Source organism: Passer domesticus, chromosome 1, assembly GCF_036417665.1.
Source record: "Passer domesticus isolate bPasDom1 chromosome 1, bPasDom1.hap1, whole genome shotgun sequence".
In the NCBI taxonomy this organism is placed as follows: Eukaryota; Metazoa; Chordata; class Aves; order Passeriformes; family Passeridae; genus Passer; species Passer domesticus.
This window is the reverse complement of record NC_087474.1, coordinates 15,601,902-15,616,359: the sequence shown is the minus strand read 5'-3', so window position 1 is coordinate 15,616,359 and position 14,458 is coordinate 15,601,902. Positions and strand designations below refer to the sequence as shown.

The following is a 14,458-nucleotide window of genomic DNA, read 5'->3' as shown; positions in this document are numbered from 1 at the left end:
TTTTCCTGTAAAACCAAGCACAATTTCCATCTCTAAAATTAGGCTCCAGTAACAATATAACACACTAGTCCAACACCTAACTTTTCATGAGTGTTTTTTCCAGTGAAGAGGATACAAAGCTAGGAAAAATACAGAGTGGCTACTAATCAGGCTTAGCTATCCAGGGATTTAGCTTAGAGTCATTCTGGAGAACATGCATAGTGAACTGAAAACCAGTATGGAAACAGAAACTATCTGGGCTCAGAAAAGCCACAGGACTTTTCTCCTTAGAAGAACTATAAAATTGTACTTTATTTCACAGATACCTGCTCTTTTTTGCAAAACCCAGAATCGAGCAATTGACCTGGCAATGCCTCAGTTCTGTGTTTCTAAGCAATACTTCTTTCATGAAAAATAATGCCATTTTGAGAATTTGTTCATCCTTGTGGTCTAGTAACATGAAAATATTCACAACTGATACAGGCACAGGGGAGGACACTCTGGAGATCCCAAAGTATTTTACAACAGTCTATCACAGCAATTGTACAGCCGATTTAAGAAAGGCAGTTGAAGCATTTGAGCAGAAACACTTCAAAGCAAATAGCTGAGCTGGTATGTGCACATTATCTGTATCCAGTTTAATTCTACAAAATTAGTCTGCAGAGGTTCATTTATAAGCAAGGATTAGTTTCAGGAAAGACCAACCAGGACAGAAACTACAAGCAAGTGACCTTGTTAAACACTCCTCAAAAGCTTTACAAAGCACTGATTGTTCACAGCCTTTAGCAAACAGTTCATGTATCAGGTGACTCAATAGCTTTCAGCATAGTGCCTTCAATCCAAGCAGCAAATAGTACAGTGGGTTAACACCTTTTATGCTAGTATCAAACATTTTAGCTTTTTCCACGGTTAGCCACACTAGTGGGCCAATGAGAATTTAACAATAATCGCTTCAGATACACACACTGCAGCTCTCAAACACTCAAGAAAAGATGTGCTCAGCATAAGAGGGCATCCAATGCTTGAGAAAATATGTAGATTCAGTTCTTTTTTCAGCCATTTCTTAAAAAGTAGTCATAATCCCAGCATCTCTGAATACTTAAGAGAAAAAAAGCTTATCTACAGCAATTTCATTTCATCCTGCTTTCCAGATTTCAGTGGCAGGTACTTTTTAAATACTTCAAACAGCTTTTAGCATTGTTCAGTTCTCAGCACATGTTAACCTCACATGCCTTTTTGATAGGTTTTTTACTAGGAGGGTCATTCCATACACACTGGAATCTTCTCCCTGCTGACATGCTTTTGATAAAACCACTGTGCTGCCTTTTCTCAAAGATGTTTAGAAACCACAACTCTAAAAAACCAGTAAGAGTTAGCAGGGCTGGGAAGGGAGACAGTAGAGACCATAAGAAGCATTTTCTTTCACGTATTTGGTCTAAGGTGTACCACCAACAGGATGCTGGTTGACCAACTAAGGTTTTTAATTCACTGGCTGCACTGAAGAACGTTTTAGGTTGCATCCTGTGCTATTTGTTTACAAAACATCTCAAAGAGACATAGGAGAAAGGCAAGTGAAGATCCGACTGAATTTCAGTAAGAGTACAAGAGAGTGGATACTGGGCTTTTAACAACTCCCTCAAGCCCATTTCAGAACAGCTGTGTAAGGGTGAAATAACTGAGTCCTGTCCCTGCCTCCACTGGCACTAAGATGGCACACACCTGGTTATGCAGCAAGCCACTTCCAGATTAAACACAGCAGACATTTTTGGCTGAGTTAGCATACAATCAGGCCAATGATCAGGTACAAGACAGGCAGCAGCAGCAATGCTTCCCCCCCCAACAGAAGCAGGCAGCCAGGGTGAAGCTTCAGCCAGGGAAATACAGGCTGCCACAGAGAGGGATAGACCTATTCTTTCCTGTCATCTATTTCCATGTCCTCACTGGAGAAACTCCAATAATATTGCAGCCACAGTTCAAGTCAGGTCAGCTCACTAATTCAACTGCCTTGGCTGGGAAGGAGTTTGGCTTGAGCAGGTAATGGCAGCATGTGAACCCCTCTCCCCTTCCACACAGCACATGAAATTATATCCTGCAAGGCTATGAAAACAAATGAACTCACTGCATGTGTTAAATAAAATACCACCTCCCATATGGCACTTCTAACTGGATTTCCTTCAGAAACAGAATCCTTCTCTCTACCCCTCCCTCAAGCACAGCTTCAGATCTTGAAATCTTAATAATTAATTCCTGCTTCAAATCAAATATAATTCCAGCATTCTTGATACAGGAACTATTTTATTTTGGTCATGACCTTAATCACAAAAAATGTTTCATAAATATTAGAAAGAAAAAAGCCTTACCATTTTCTATCACAATAAAGAAATCACCATAAACTATCCAACTTAATAATAAGAGACACAATAATGCCTCCTCCAACACTCCAGTCAAAAAGAAAAGAGATTACCTGGGAGATATGGTTGATGGAGGACTCCATCCTCCGTAGCTGGGACGCTTGGATGTCCAGCAGTTGTAATACATTGTTGGCCAGTGCATTGATCTGATAAGCAACACTGGCTAGAGACTGAGTTGTGTAGGCTTTGGTCTCCTCTAATGCTTTCCTTTTATCTGGAGCCTGTAAAGCAAAACAAGAAGACATCTGCTTTAGGCCAGGAAGAGGATGGGGAAAAAGGACAGGAACAAAAAAAAACAACCTGTATTTGGAAGAATCTGTAATCAAGAAGGTCTGCCTGAGCAGCCAAAGTACTTGATCTGCATGAAAAATCTCAGTCATACAGAGGTGAGAAAGTATTTGAAAAATATTAAACAATAATAAATTTAGATGCCAAGAAACAATTCATTCAGTAAAAAACCACAACACTACCATGATTCGTTGGAGTTGATTTTCTAAAGCCTGTCCAATCCCTCATTTCTCAAAAGCCTCCAAATCCCCATGACCACTGAAATGCTCCTTTTGCCATTTCTTATGAGGTCATGTAGCCCGGGCTAATTAAGACACAAAAACATTTTCCCACAGTTGGGTGTCTCCTATTCCACATGTCATGTACAAAGCCCACCCTCCAGCTATGGTAGCTACTGCTCCCACAGACCAGGAGAAGGATGAGTAAAGGATCAGGATGGTATGCACAGAAGCCTCCTGCATGCAGGAGTACTTGTGAAATGATCCCTCCTCACACAAAAGCTTAATAAGCTTTCCTTGACAGCTGCGAAAGTTCATCACTGACTGAGGAGACACACCTATTTTGGGGCATCAGAAGATAATATATGCTTTCACCCTGAAGGGTAAAAATATAGGGAAAGGGTAACCTTCCCACTGAAATCACACCTTGCTAAGGTGAAGTCCTCAATCTGTCCTGAGGAATGGCTTCCCAGTGAGTGCAGGCTACAGCCCAAGATCAGGAACTGTTTACACAACTTGAGTTGCATGGCTCAAGTCCCTCCCCTCTGACAGAATGGGAGATACCAACCCCACCTCTACCATGAAAACACACAGACAGAACCCCTTTTGAAGCACTCCCTCCATCACACCGTAGGAGATGGCAGTGGAGGCCATGTACTTCATCTGTTACCCAACCTGCAAACTGCAGCTATCCAGAATTTCCTTCTACTTGCAATAGAGATGCATCGCATAAGGAAGAGTTTGCCGTACACAATGACTCAGTGCTAGTTTCTTCCCAATTTTATGCATTTGTGAAACAAACAGTAGACCTCAGCAACCAACAGAAAAAACACATATTAATAGCTCTTCTAATTAGGCTTCTATTTTTATTGTTGTTTTCTTTAAATAACACTACACACATTGCATGCAAGAGCTACAATGTTAAGCACAAAGCAAGGAAACAAAGATATTCCATTAGCATTCAACTGAGCCCTATGTTTTCCAGTTTCCAAACACTCATTCATTTTTAAGTCCTGTCTCTTACTTTGAAGAAGAAAACCAGAAGGCAAGCTGTTCATATACATTATAAAAGTTGCATCATTACCTAAATAGTGCAACATGTTAGGCTATACTACATTTTGCTTATATATTTTTTAAACACTGGTGAGTTCCCCCCAATCCAGGAATTTTGTTCATATTCATGACTAACATTCCTAGCAATGTTTGACACTTATTAGTGACACTTGACACTTGGTTAATGCCATCCTTCAAATGGAATGCATATACAGATGCCTTCCAAAACGTGAAGCAGCAAGAATGGTTCAATGTAATCTGCTGTCGAAAGGCAGAACAGCTATTGCATGTACTAAGGACAGACTATGTAAAACTCCATTTTTTAGTATTTCCAAATGCAAACAAAGTTATTGGTCATCTAAAAAAAGTATTGGCATTTCTAGATGTCAGGAAAAAATAGTAAAAGTCACTTTGCTTCTTCAGAAAACATAACCTGCAAAACAACTACTAAAGGTTCAAGAAACAAATTTCTGAAAGCTGGCTTGCCAAAGAGGCATTTTAAACTTCAAACCACAGCTAGCAGTGACTTTAAAAACACTGTCCTAATGAACAGCCTGAAGAAAACAACTGATAATTCGTACTTGAATTTTTGCCACTGTGGAAAATGGTAAAAATGCAGGTAGCAGATCAGTGGTGTCTGAAATAAAAGGTTTACTAAACCAGATACAACCAATAAAGCAGCAGTCAACATTAGTGTAACTTCATATAAACTCAAGTGGAGATCTGCAGACTTTACTTAAGAAGTTTTCCTACTACAAAGTTTCAATTAAATACTATTAGCTAAACACTAAGAGGTGACAAAGTCACAGCACTCCATTACCGAGTGTTGTCAAAGAAGAAAACCAGTGTATAAAAAGTTTCTTTTAATCTGCAATGATTCATTGATTAAATGTCTTGCTCTCATTTGCCTAAGCACCAAACGTTTTAGTTATTTGCTCAAATTACTACTTTGGAAGCAGGATTAAATGAACATAGTTGAGATGTGGAATGCATTTCATGTCCTATAAGAACTAGATTAGGAACATTTTCAAGCCTTGCAGATAATTCAGGCAATTTCAGTTTGCCAATTAACAGTTTAGATTAGAACTAACTTGACATACAGTCTCTTGCATTATTTTAATGTGAACTGCTGGCATCCACGAGATATAAGCTAAACGTTTCACAGACAGCAAAGGCAGGAGGGTAGAGGGAGAAGCCAAGAACTGTGTGACAGAAACAGGAGGGGCAGAGTTCCAATGCCATTCAACTCTTACTTTCACATCTCTTTTTAAGCAAAAACTGAAAGCAGACTAGAAGACAGCACACGTGTTTACATTCAGTGTAATACATGAGCACTAGTTAACTACTCAATTTTGAGACAACACAATACAAAGATTGTCACTTGACTTTTCCTAATGGTTTAGAATTACTTTGCAATCTAGTATTAAAAGCTTCAAAGAAATTGTTTTTTCACCAGTTGTCCTTGAGAGAAACAAAAATTTGATTCCTTTAGCAGAAAAGTGGATATCTTTACAGAACATCACAGCTTTTGAAGTCTCCCTCCTGTAAGCTCCCACCTGTATACCCAGTTCACCACTACCAGCCATGTGACTATGAGAAAATTGCTGTTTGAAACTGCTTTCACATAACTAGATTTAATACTAAAAAAAAAAATAAAAAGAAAACCTCTCATGTAATTTAATGATGAACATAGAGAGTTAAAACTGCATGGCACTCCACACTGCACACCACATATTTTTGTCAAATGCAACTTGCATTATAAAGCTTCCATAAACAGTTTACATAAATACTATTGGTAAAGTCAAAACTGGTTCTGCACCAAAGCAATTGAAACAATAAAAACAGACTAGAAGCTTAATTACTGAGTCTTCAGTTCAGTGACATGTCAAGGTCAAATGATGAGGAACCTCTCCATCACTCTACAGCTGATCTTTACAAGTCATATCTTCCCCTCTCCAAAATGCCATCCACACAGGCACACAGCCCCCAACACTGTGTGTGCATTGTTCAAGCCATCTGCCCTCTCATCTCCCTCTCTCTCAGCTAATTCCCACCATGTGCCAGTTCATACAGCACACAGCATGTGCAGGCTCCCTACACAAATCCCATCAGCTCACACTACAAAATCATCTTCAGAAGTCAAACTTTCCCCTGCAAACAAACCAGTCCATACCCTCAGTACCTGCTGTCCAACCTCTCTTCTGCCTCTTTCAACTTCAGTTCCATTCGCTGTGCTTGAAACTCTCTGTAGGATAAACTCCCCACTGGAACAACTGGTTCCATTTGACAAAGGTCAGAAAGCAGCTTATCAGATCACACCAAAGCTGGCTGGCCTAGCAAAAACAAACCAAAACCTCCTTAGTATGTGGCATGGGTTGGTTGCTCCACATTTTTCATCTTCAAGCTATTGGAAATATGTGCAAATTCAAGCACAGAAAAACTCATCCAGGATAAACTACTAACAAAGAACTGCCCTAAACCAGTAAGTCAGTAAGTTAAACAGAGCTCTAAAGTACTGAGTGCTCAATAGCTGTTCAGATGCTTGGAGTTCTGCTGCTGGGCTTGATCACTCTCAGCAATCAAGCTACAAGAACAGCTTTACACTCAATTCCATTTGCCTTTGCTGTCACTGCTTATGCACCTTTAAAATGCAACACTGCAGTACATTTAGGTTTGCTTCACAAGCAAACACAAGAAAATTGTTCAGTTTTATGCTTTGGTCTTTTTGAGGAAGAATTCTAGCTACCATTAGTTGATTAAAGAAAAAATTAGGATTACTACAATCAGTTGCCACAGGAATTCAGCAATCTCTATCATGCATCACAGAATGCAACTGTGCAAAGTCATCAATACATTCATTAGTAGTCTCTTTTGTTCATCTCATCATGTATCTACCTTTGGTATTTACAGTATGCTTTCTGATAACACAAGCACTACAGTCGGGGTTTCCAAGTCCTGTTTTGTTCACTAAGGTCTTGCCATTTTAACTCAGAGATCTGTATCAAACCACTCAGCCAAAATTTTTATCTTATGGGCTTATGTTAACTACAACCTACAGCACCTAACTTTTCAAGTCAATAGGAAATAATTTTACAGAATGATGAAGATGTACATTCTGGAAGTGTCTTGGAGACTCCTAGACATCAATACTTTAACCTGAGAAATACCTGGGGACACTTCCAAGTGGAAGGAACAGGTTTCTGAAAAGTGGTTTCCACACTCAGAAAACAGGAACACACCTCCCTAAACCGAAGGCTTGTAACATTATGTGGCACTTCAGATATTTGAGTCTGAAGTTGCTGCTTCACTGATCTGATAAGGTTTTTAACAAATCAAATCTGGTCGTGAGGGTTTATTTGTTACTTCTGACTGCTATTTGCAAAAAGCTTGGACATCTCTAAACTATTCACAATATATGTTCTTAGACCAAGTATTTCACATCCAAGCAGTAGTAATGTGTTTTTAAAAGGTTTAAATATGCCATATACACTAAATTAGACTTTTGGCTCAGGAACTAAATGTAATTTATGAACTAAATGTAATATCATGTCTCTAGATCACTGTATATAACTGAAGAGCTACATACTGATGTGGGTACCCCACAGATACAGGTTCTCCCTTATCAGTTCTCACAGAGCTTGTCAGACTGCTTTGTAAACACACTGCACCACGGTAGACTTTTTGGCTGTTATGGATGGTTATTACATCAGAGTATCAGTTATACACTAAAGAAGAGAGAAACACTGACAAGTCACAGCAGCAAGTGCCACAAGTTTCTATACTCTGAAGAACTTTCAGGAGCCAACCACCTGCCTGGAAGCCATCCAAGCAGATCTACACAGACTGTGGTTATTAGTAGCAGGTACTCAGCAGGGAGCATTCAGGGTTTTTATCACCACAGATACAGCCTTAAGGGATATGTGATATGACATTCCAAAGTCGCATGGGAAACTAAGGTTTCGAAATTTACAAAAGGGGTGGATTACATAACATATGCCATGCAGGTAAAAATAAGGGTATCAATCAGGTGTGTCAATTGTCTCCTGCAAGAGGTTTACAGTACTTGTGCCATACAGCAATTCCACTGAAGAAATTCTCTCTGCAATTCATTAGGCTAAGCAATACTTCAAGGGGATGGATGATGTGCTGAGTGCATCCCAATATCCACAGAGTTACCTCTGGCCTGGAATTTACCTGCCTACAAGTTGGACTGTTCTTCACTTATCAGCACCCCAATTCCTCCACTGAAAGTGAAGCAAGCCATCAGAAGGGTTAGCTCAGAAGTTCAAAGTCAACCCTTGTCCAATGTACCAGGACAAGAGACATCCTCCAAAGCACCACAGACAAGGCTGTAGAGAGTCACTAGTACACTTCACCCAATGTCTTTGTTCAACTTAAGCAGATCACTATCCATATCCTTTTACTGGAACCCCCTGCTCTGTTATTCATATCATTATTATCATCAGTAAAAACAACTCTGGGAAATTTAAAAAGCAAGGGTTTATGTGGGGACAAAGAACAGGAAGGGACTTAGTCCAAGTACAGCCTGTTAAAATGACAAGACCAACCCAGCCTCCATACGAAGCAGTACTAAAGCCAAAAAGCCACACATACTCCAGGCCACTGGCAAATCTCGACTAAAATCCTGCATCATCGAGATCAGAATTAAAGTTCATGCAATATAAAAATGCTCAAGGGTTTTACTGAAGAGATTTTTATCATAACATGACAATTTTTTTTATCACAACTTGTCATAGAAAACTATGTTGTAGTTTTCTACCATTCCTGAATTTGTGTAATTTGTGCAAGTAAAAGCTCAAGATTTTAATTACCCCACAGCCTGCAAGCTATTAATGGCAACATATTGCAGTCACTGAACATGCCCACCTCCTGTCCAAGGCCTCTCCAGGAGGCTGGCAGTCAATCCTTCACTGACAGTGAAAACAAGAAATGGAACAGACTATCCAGCACACTTCTCTGTTCACATAGTGAGAAGTAGTGTCAAATAGAAATATCAAAGCTCTCAATCACTTAAGTAACTAATTGTTCCAGGAGTATGGAGGAATCTGAAAGCCAGGTAAAGTACAGAAGGATGCCTAACCATTAACAGCAAGACACCTCTCACTAAGGAAACCCCAAAACTAAGACCAGCATGATTAAAATTCTCACGTTCATTCAGTAAACAGTAATTCTTCACATCTACTAAGGCAGAAATCCTCAATAAACACAGCAAAGGTAGCATCTACCATTCAACTCAAGGGAATTTCCTTCCAGCATCTAAACAAAAAAACCCACTGGTATGAAATAATACCATGTCTGATGAGTTTCTCTAGATAAGATGCAGTAACTCAGCTATACAAAACACAGAGAAACTGGAAGAACTTGAAATCTCTTCTCCCCAGGTAAAGACCTTGCACAATAAAGCTGGCATTCATTCCAGGCACCAGAAGATGAGATGATCACCACCACCACTACACCACAGTCCACAAACAAGATTTCAGTCTGTTTCATTTCAGAAACACTATCTTGACAAAAAACATTGACTAGTCAGCTTCTTTATCTCAAGGGTCAAGACACACACCAAATTACTGTTTAACAAACACATACAGCAGTGTAACCAGTAGTGCCTGTAATTCCCAAACTCTTGTTTCAGACAAGCCCTTCCCCCAAATCCTGTATGCACGAGACAATCAGCTAGAAGCAAATCCTTCATTTCCATCAATAATATTCCCCTGACCAGTCCTGAATAGCCTTGATAGCAAATTAGCATTTCTATGGGCTGAGACAAAATTTAGTCAATCTCAATGTGTCCTTCCCGATTTTCTTTTACTTGAAAAGAAAGTTGTTTTTCACTCTGTTGATTAACTGTAAATAGAAGAGTCTCAATTTTTAAGATTATCTTCTTTTTGGAGGAAGGTAGAGGCAGAAAAGCGTCTTTATTAAGGGGAGAAGTTAATTCCAATATAATGTTTATATATATGAATATATAATTCATATATATATACACACACATACACACTTAAACAATAAATAAATTTTAAAAACAACAACTGAGGAATTCTGTTTTAATCCAGGCTGCAAATAGTATAGCAAGAAATAAATCTCTCCACTAGGAATGTGATTTATAAAGCAATGCAGACTGACAGATGGAGCCTGGGAAGGTACATGCCAGCTGCTCTGTTAGTAGCATTTTCTGCCTGATGCAACAAACAAGGTTCATGTTGGCTCTAGATGAAGCCACTCCCCTTATTAAAAACTTATATATATATTATTTATATACAATATATAAAAATACTGTTGAAAATTTAATTTTCAGTTCTGCCAAATCAAATCAAAGATGTCTCAGTAAATATGTTGGCACAATACATTGTTACTGGCAGTTGTCACAGTCTGTCTACACAACCATAACTGCATGCCACACTGAACTCAAGTGACAGAAGCAGATATGCCCATGTGTCCTTTTCACACAACCCTTGTACACTCAATTAGTAAGGCTTCAAGGCTGCACACAGAGCAAGGGTAAGAAATTTGATCTAAGTATTATATTCTGTGTTTTACACAATTTAGACAATATAAGCTTCAGTACAGAAACCACATATTTCATTACTGTAAAGCACTGCCCAATAGCTGCACATACAGCTGCTCCAAAACTACACCTTGAACTTTGAACACATACAGCTGCTCCAAAACTACACCTTGAACTTTCCTGCAGTGTCTGATTTGCCTTATGACATCACACACAATTTTCTTCAGAGCCAACATAAAGCAGGCTCTGACATCAGAGATACCAGCCAGAGCTCCAGAGTGTTTGATTCATCATCCCCAATGTATTTAAATGACAGGCAGATGTGGCACCTAGGACATGGTTCACTAGTAGACTTGGCAATGCTGGGTTAATGACTGGACTTGATGGCCTTAGAGGCCTTCTCCAATCGAAATAATTCTATGATTCTGTGATTCTAATGCCATCCTTGAACCGTCAGACAGAAAAAGAAATCCTTGGCACTTCCACAGCAGATTTCTTCCTTCAACACTAAGAAAGCTACCCAAGGCTTTGGAGCATATGATTGTTTTGGCACACCAGACAGCAGATAACAGCAAATTAGAGAACTTACAGTGCACAGAGAAACAAATAGAATGTCTCTCAAATATTGATTTTGGTTTTGTAATAGGACTTGAAATTAAAATGGCTTTCTGTTTACTTTCTTAAGTGATGGCACCCACTCTCAAATATTAGCTCATCTAGCAAGATATGATCCTTGGTAAGTCAGAGATTTATTTTCCACTTTTTTTTTTCTTTTTTTTTGGCAAGAATAAGAAGGAAACACTTTAGTATTTATTAGTTGCTTCAATATCCTCTCTGTGATACAGTGGCAGCAACACAGAACCAAACTCAAGTTTCTGCAAATTGAGAGAAAAATGAGAACTTGGTAGACTTTCATGTCATGCAAGCCTTTGAATCCAGACAGTTCAGTCACCTGATTTGGGGCAAGCGTCTCAGTTCACTCTGTGTGAAAAAGTTCCATTATGTTCATAACAACGTTTCCTCCTATGGATTTTATTTACCTCTTCAGTTTACTCTCAAGGATTGGTGACTGCTGACATGAAGTCTTTTATTTCTGTTTTGACAAATCTAACTGATGGTATAAACCCAGAATACAGCAAATCTTGATCTGAAGACAAGCAACATGCTAAAATTTGATGACTTCATAGGTAAGCTTCAAAGACTCTCCCCCGCCCAGATTTTCACTCTCTAGTCCTCCCTACCTTCTATGCAGGCCTGGAATACCAGATAGCATTGAGCAAGCAAGGTTAAAACAATGAGATTGAGCATAAAGGATCAAATTACAGTCTCATCACAGCATGTCCTGGTATCACACATTATTATCAAAGATCTTCTAGTATTCAAAAAGTGGCTATGAAAAAGATGGAATCTCCCTTTTTACAAGTTACTCCTGGGGAGATTCCAATTAGACACAATAGGAAAAGTTTTCATAATGAGAACAACCAGTCAGTCACTGGAATAATCTTGTCAGGGAAGCGGTGGAATCCCCAATACTGGACATCTTTAATATTCAACTGGCCAGGGTGCTGGGCCATTTTGTCTAGATGATGCTTTCTTTTGCCCAAGAAAAGTTGGACCAGATGATTATTAAGATCCCCTCCCAACCTGGTATTCTATGTTATGTCAACAGTGCTCTGAACTCATACAACAGGGCAACCTCAACATCTATGTGCAAAACAAACACATTAAACATCACCATCCACTGAAGGATTGGTCTAAAAACAAGGAGGCTCAAAGCTGCACTCTGCACTGCCACAGGTATCTCCTCACAGAGATGTCAGAGATGTTGCAGGACAACAAAGCAGCGAGAGAAATGGGAAAAGAGAGCACAGAAAGTCATTAGCAGGCTATCCAGCTCCAGGGAGAATCTCAAGGCAACAGAATGTAGAGCCAAGAGTTACACTGGCTTTCAGACAATCAGCAAATTTGTGGATTGCACGTGTTCCTAATTCAGGAACAGTTCTCATGTTCAAGAGAGTCACTTTAGACACACAGCTGCTGCCCAGATTTTACAGTTCAGGCATTTCCCAAACATCACAGTATTTTTAAGACAAAGAAAACAATGGCCATTATAGGATCAAATTCTCTACTCGTGCTTTGTATCACTACACTGCTGACTATTTAGTGTCTTGAAGATGAATATACTCAGTCCAGCAGAAAATCATCACGTATCTCACTGTACTTAGCAGCGTACTTAGACCAGAAACGAGTGGATTCCCACAATTTTGTAGTAGCTTATCTCCCAGCACAAGGCATACTCTCACACAGCACACAGGCTATACAGTGATCTCATGGTAATACAGTAATGGACTGCAATATAAGGAATGACTGTTTTTATAAGAATTTGCATGTAATTGGTAAAAAAAAAATCAACCTAGTTTCTGTTTCTATCTGATCACAAAAACAGCCAATACTGCTCAGATTTTGATGCACTCCTGCACCTGACTGTGCGATTTTTATTTGATAGTGGCTGTAAGCACAATACATCTGTTTGCATAATTATTTTTATGAAGTTAAAATTCTATCCTATGGTTAGCAACAACATTCCAAAACCTTACATGCAGAAGCTTGCTTACATACTGGGTTATTTAAATTGCAACAAATAGAAATTTATCTCCTCTAAAAACCACACACAACAGAGCAAAACAGATGGCTCAGGAGAATGGAGGAAATGGAGTAGGAATGGCGAGTCATTTCTTTCCCCATCAAAAAGTGAACAGAATAGATAACCAGAACTAAATAAATATGGTAATCTCTACATCCAGCAATATGTAAAACCTAACTTACAGAAACCAATAGAAGAAAGAAAGCAAATTCTTCAATAGGAAATACAGCAGCAAGTTCAGGAGTGAGGGAATTGCTTTCTTTGGCTTTTTTAAACAAAGTCCTTGGTGAGACAATTGCTGTGCTGTTAGCTAGTACAGCAGTAGTTCAAGTAGCTTTCCCTAGAAATACAGCTGCAATGCCTCTTGCAGACACAATTACAGGAAAGTTTTCTAATCAGTGTTGAAGTTGCACTGATGTTTTTAAGATGCACCTTCACATCATTTTAAAGATCGCTTCCCCTTCATGTACAACGTAGAGGGCAGATTTAAGCATATGCAGGAGGTGCAGTCATACAGATGACAGCAGAGCTGCATTTCTATGCAACCAGATGCATAAAAACAGTCATATCCACATGACTCTCCATCTCCCCCCCACCAGCAGTAAAACAAAACCTGAACTATTCTATTTCAGCACTTGTCATAGGGCCATCAGGACACCTTGCTATCTCCTCTGTCATCAGCTAGAGTGGCCTTATTACAGCTGCAGAGGAGCTGTGCTCAGAGAAACAGTCCCCTGACAACAGGAACACATCACCACAGTTGTGTATCCACCCATACCCACACTGCCACTACCTCTGCATCTATACACCCTGAAGGAAGCTGGGCTAAAACGCAGGGAGGCCATGGGAGGACACGTACAGCAGTGGAGCAGCATATGGGATGGTGGATCTGTCATTTCCAACTGCTTCAAAGCTTGGGACGGCCTCTCTACACTGCAAGAGGCAGAAGTAATAGTCCAAGAAAATTTTATGCCCATTAAGTCTGCTGGTAAAGTTTGCTATCAGACGTAAGATTCTCACTATGATGTGAGCATCTGCAAGTAAGCCCAGGACTGGAACAATTACGTTTCAGAAGCTCTGTTCAAAACTCTAACTTAAAACAGCAAGAAGTGTCTGTGTCAGTAAAGAAAAAAAAAATGCAGCTGTACTCTCAAAACATGCTCTTGGTTTTACTGAAGAATACACAGTATTTACATGTAAATTAAATCCTGCATGAATAGGGGGACAGAGAAGAAAAAACTTTTTATACAAAACCAGCCTAAACACTGAAGATATGTCCAAAGTAGAACTGGGGACTGGTCTTCTCACCACCTCCCCTTCCCACCAGTTCTTGGGTTAG

General features: G+C 39.4%; 1 protein-coding gene across 11 annotated transcripts in view; it reads right to left on the bottom strand.

Moving 5' to 3' along the window:
- The window catches only part of ABI1 (abl interactor 1), a 77,303-nt gene that overhangs the window by 51,355 nt on the left and 11,490 nt on the right, over nucleotides 1-14,458 (bottom strand). For all 11 annotated transcript variants that reach the window (XM_064407417.1, XM_064407420.1, XM_064407366.1 and 8 more), the window contains exon 2: nucleotides 2,444-2,611. In XM_064407417.1, coding sequence (XP_064263487.1) covers nucleotides 2,444-2,611 — 168 coding nt within the window. The remainder of the gene's footprint in view (nucleotides 1-2,443; nucleotides 2,612-14,458) is intronic.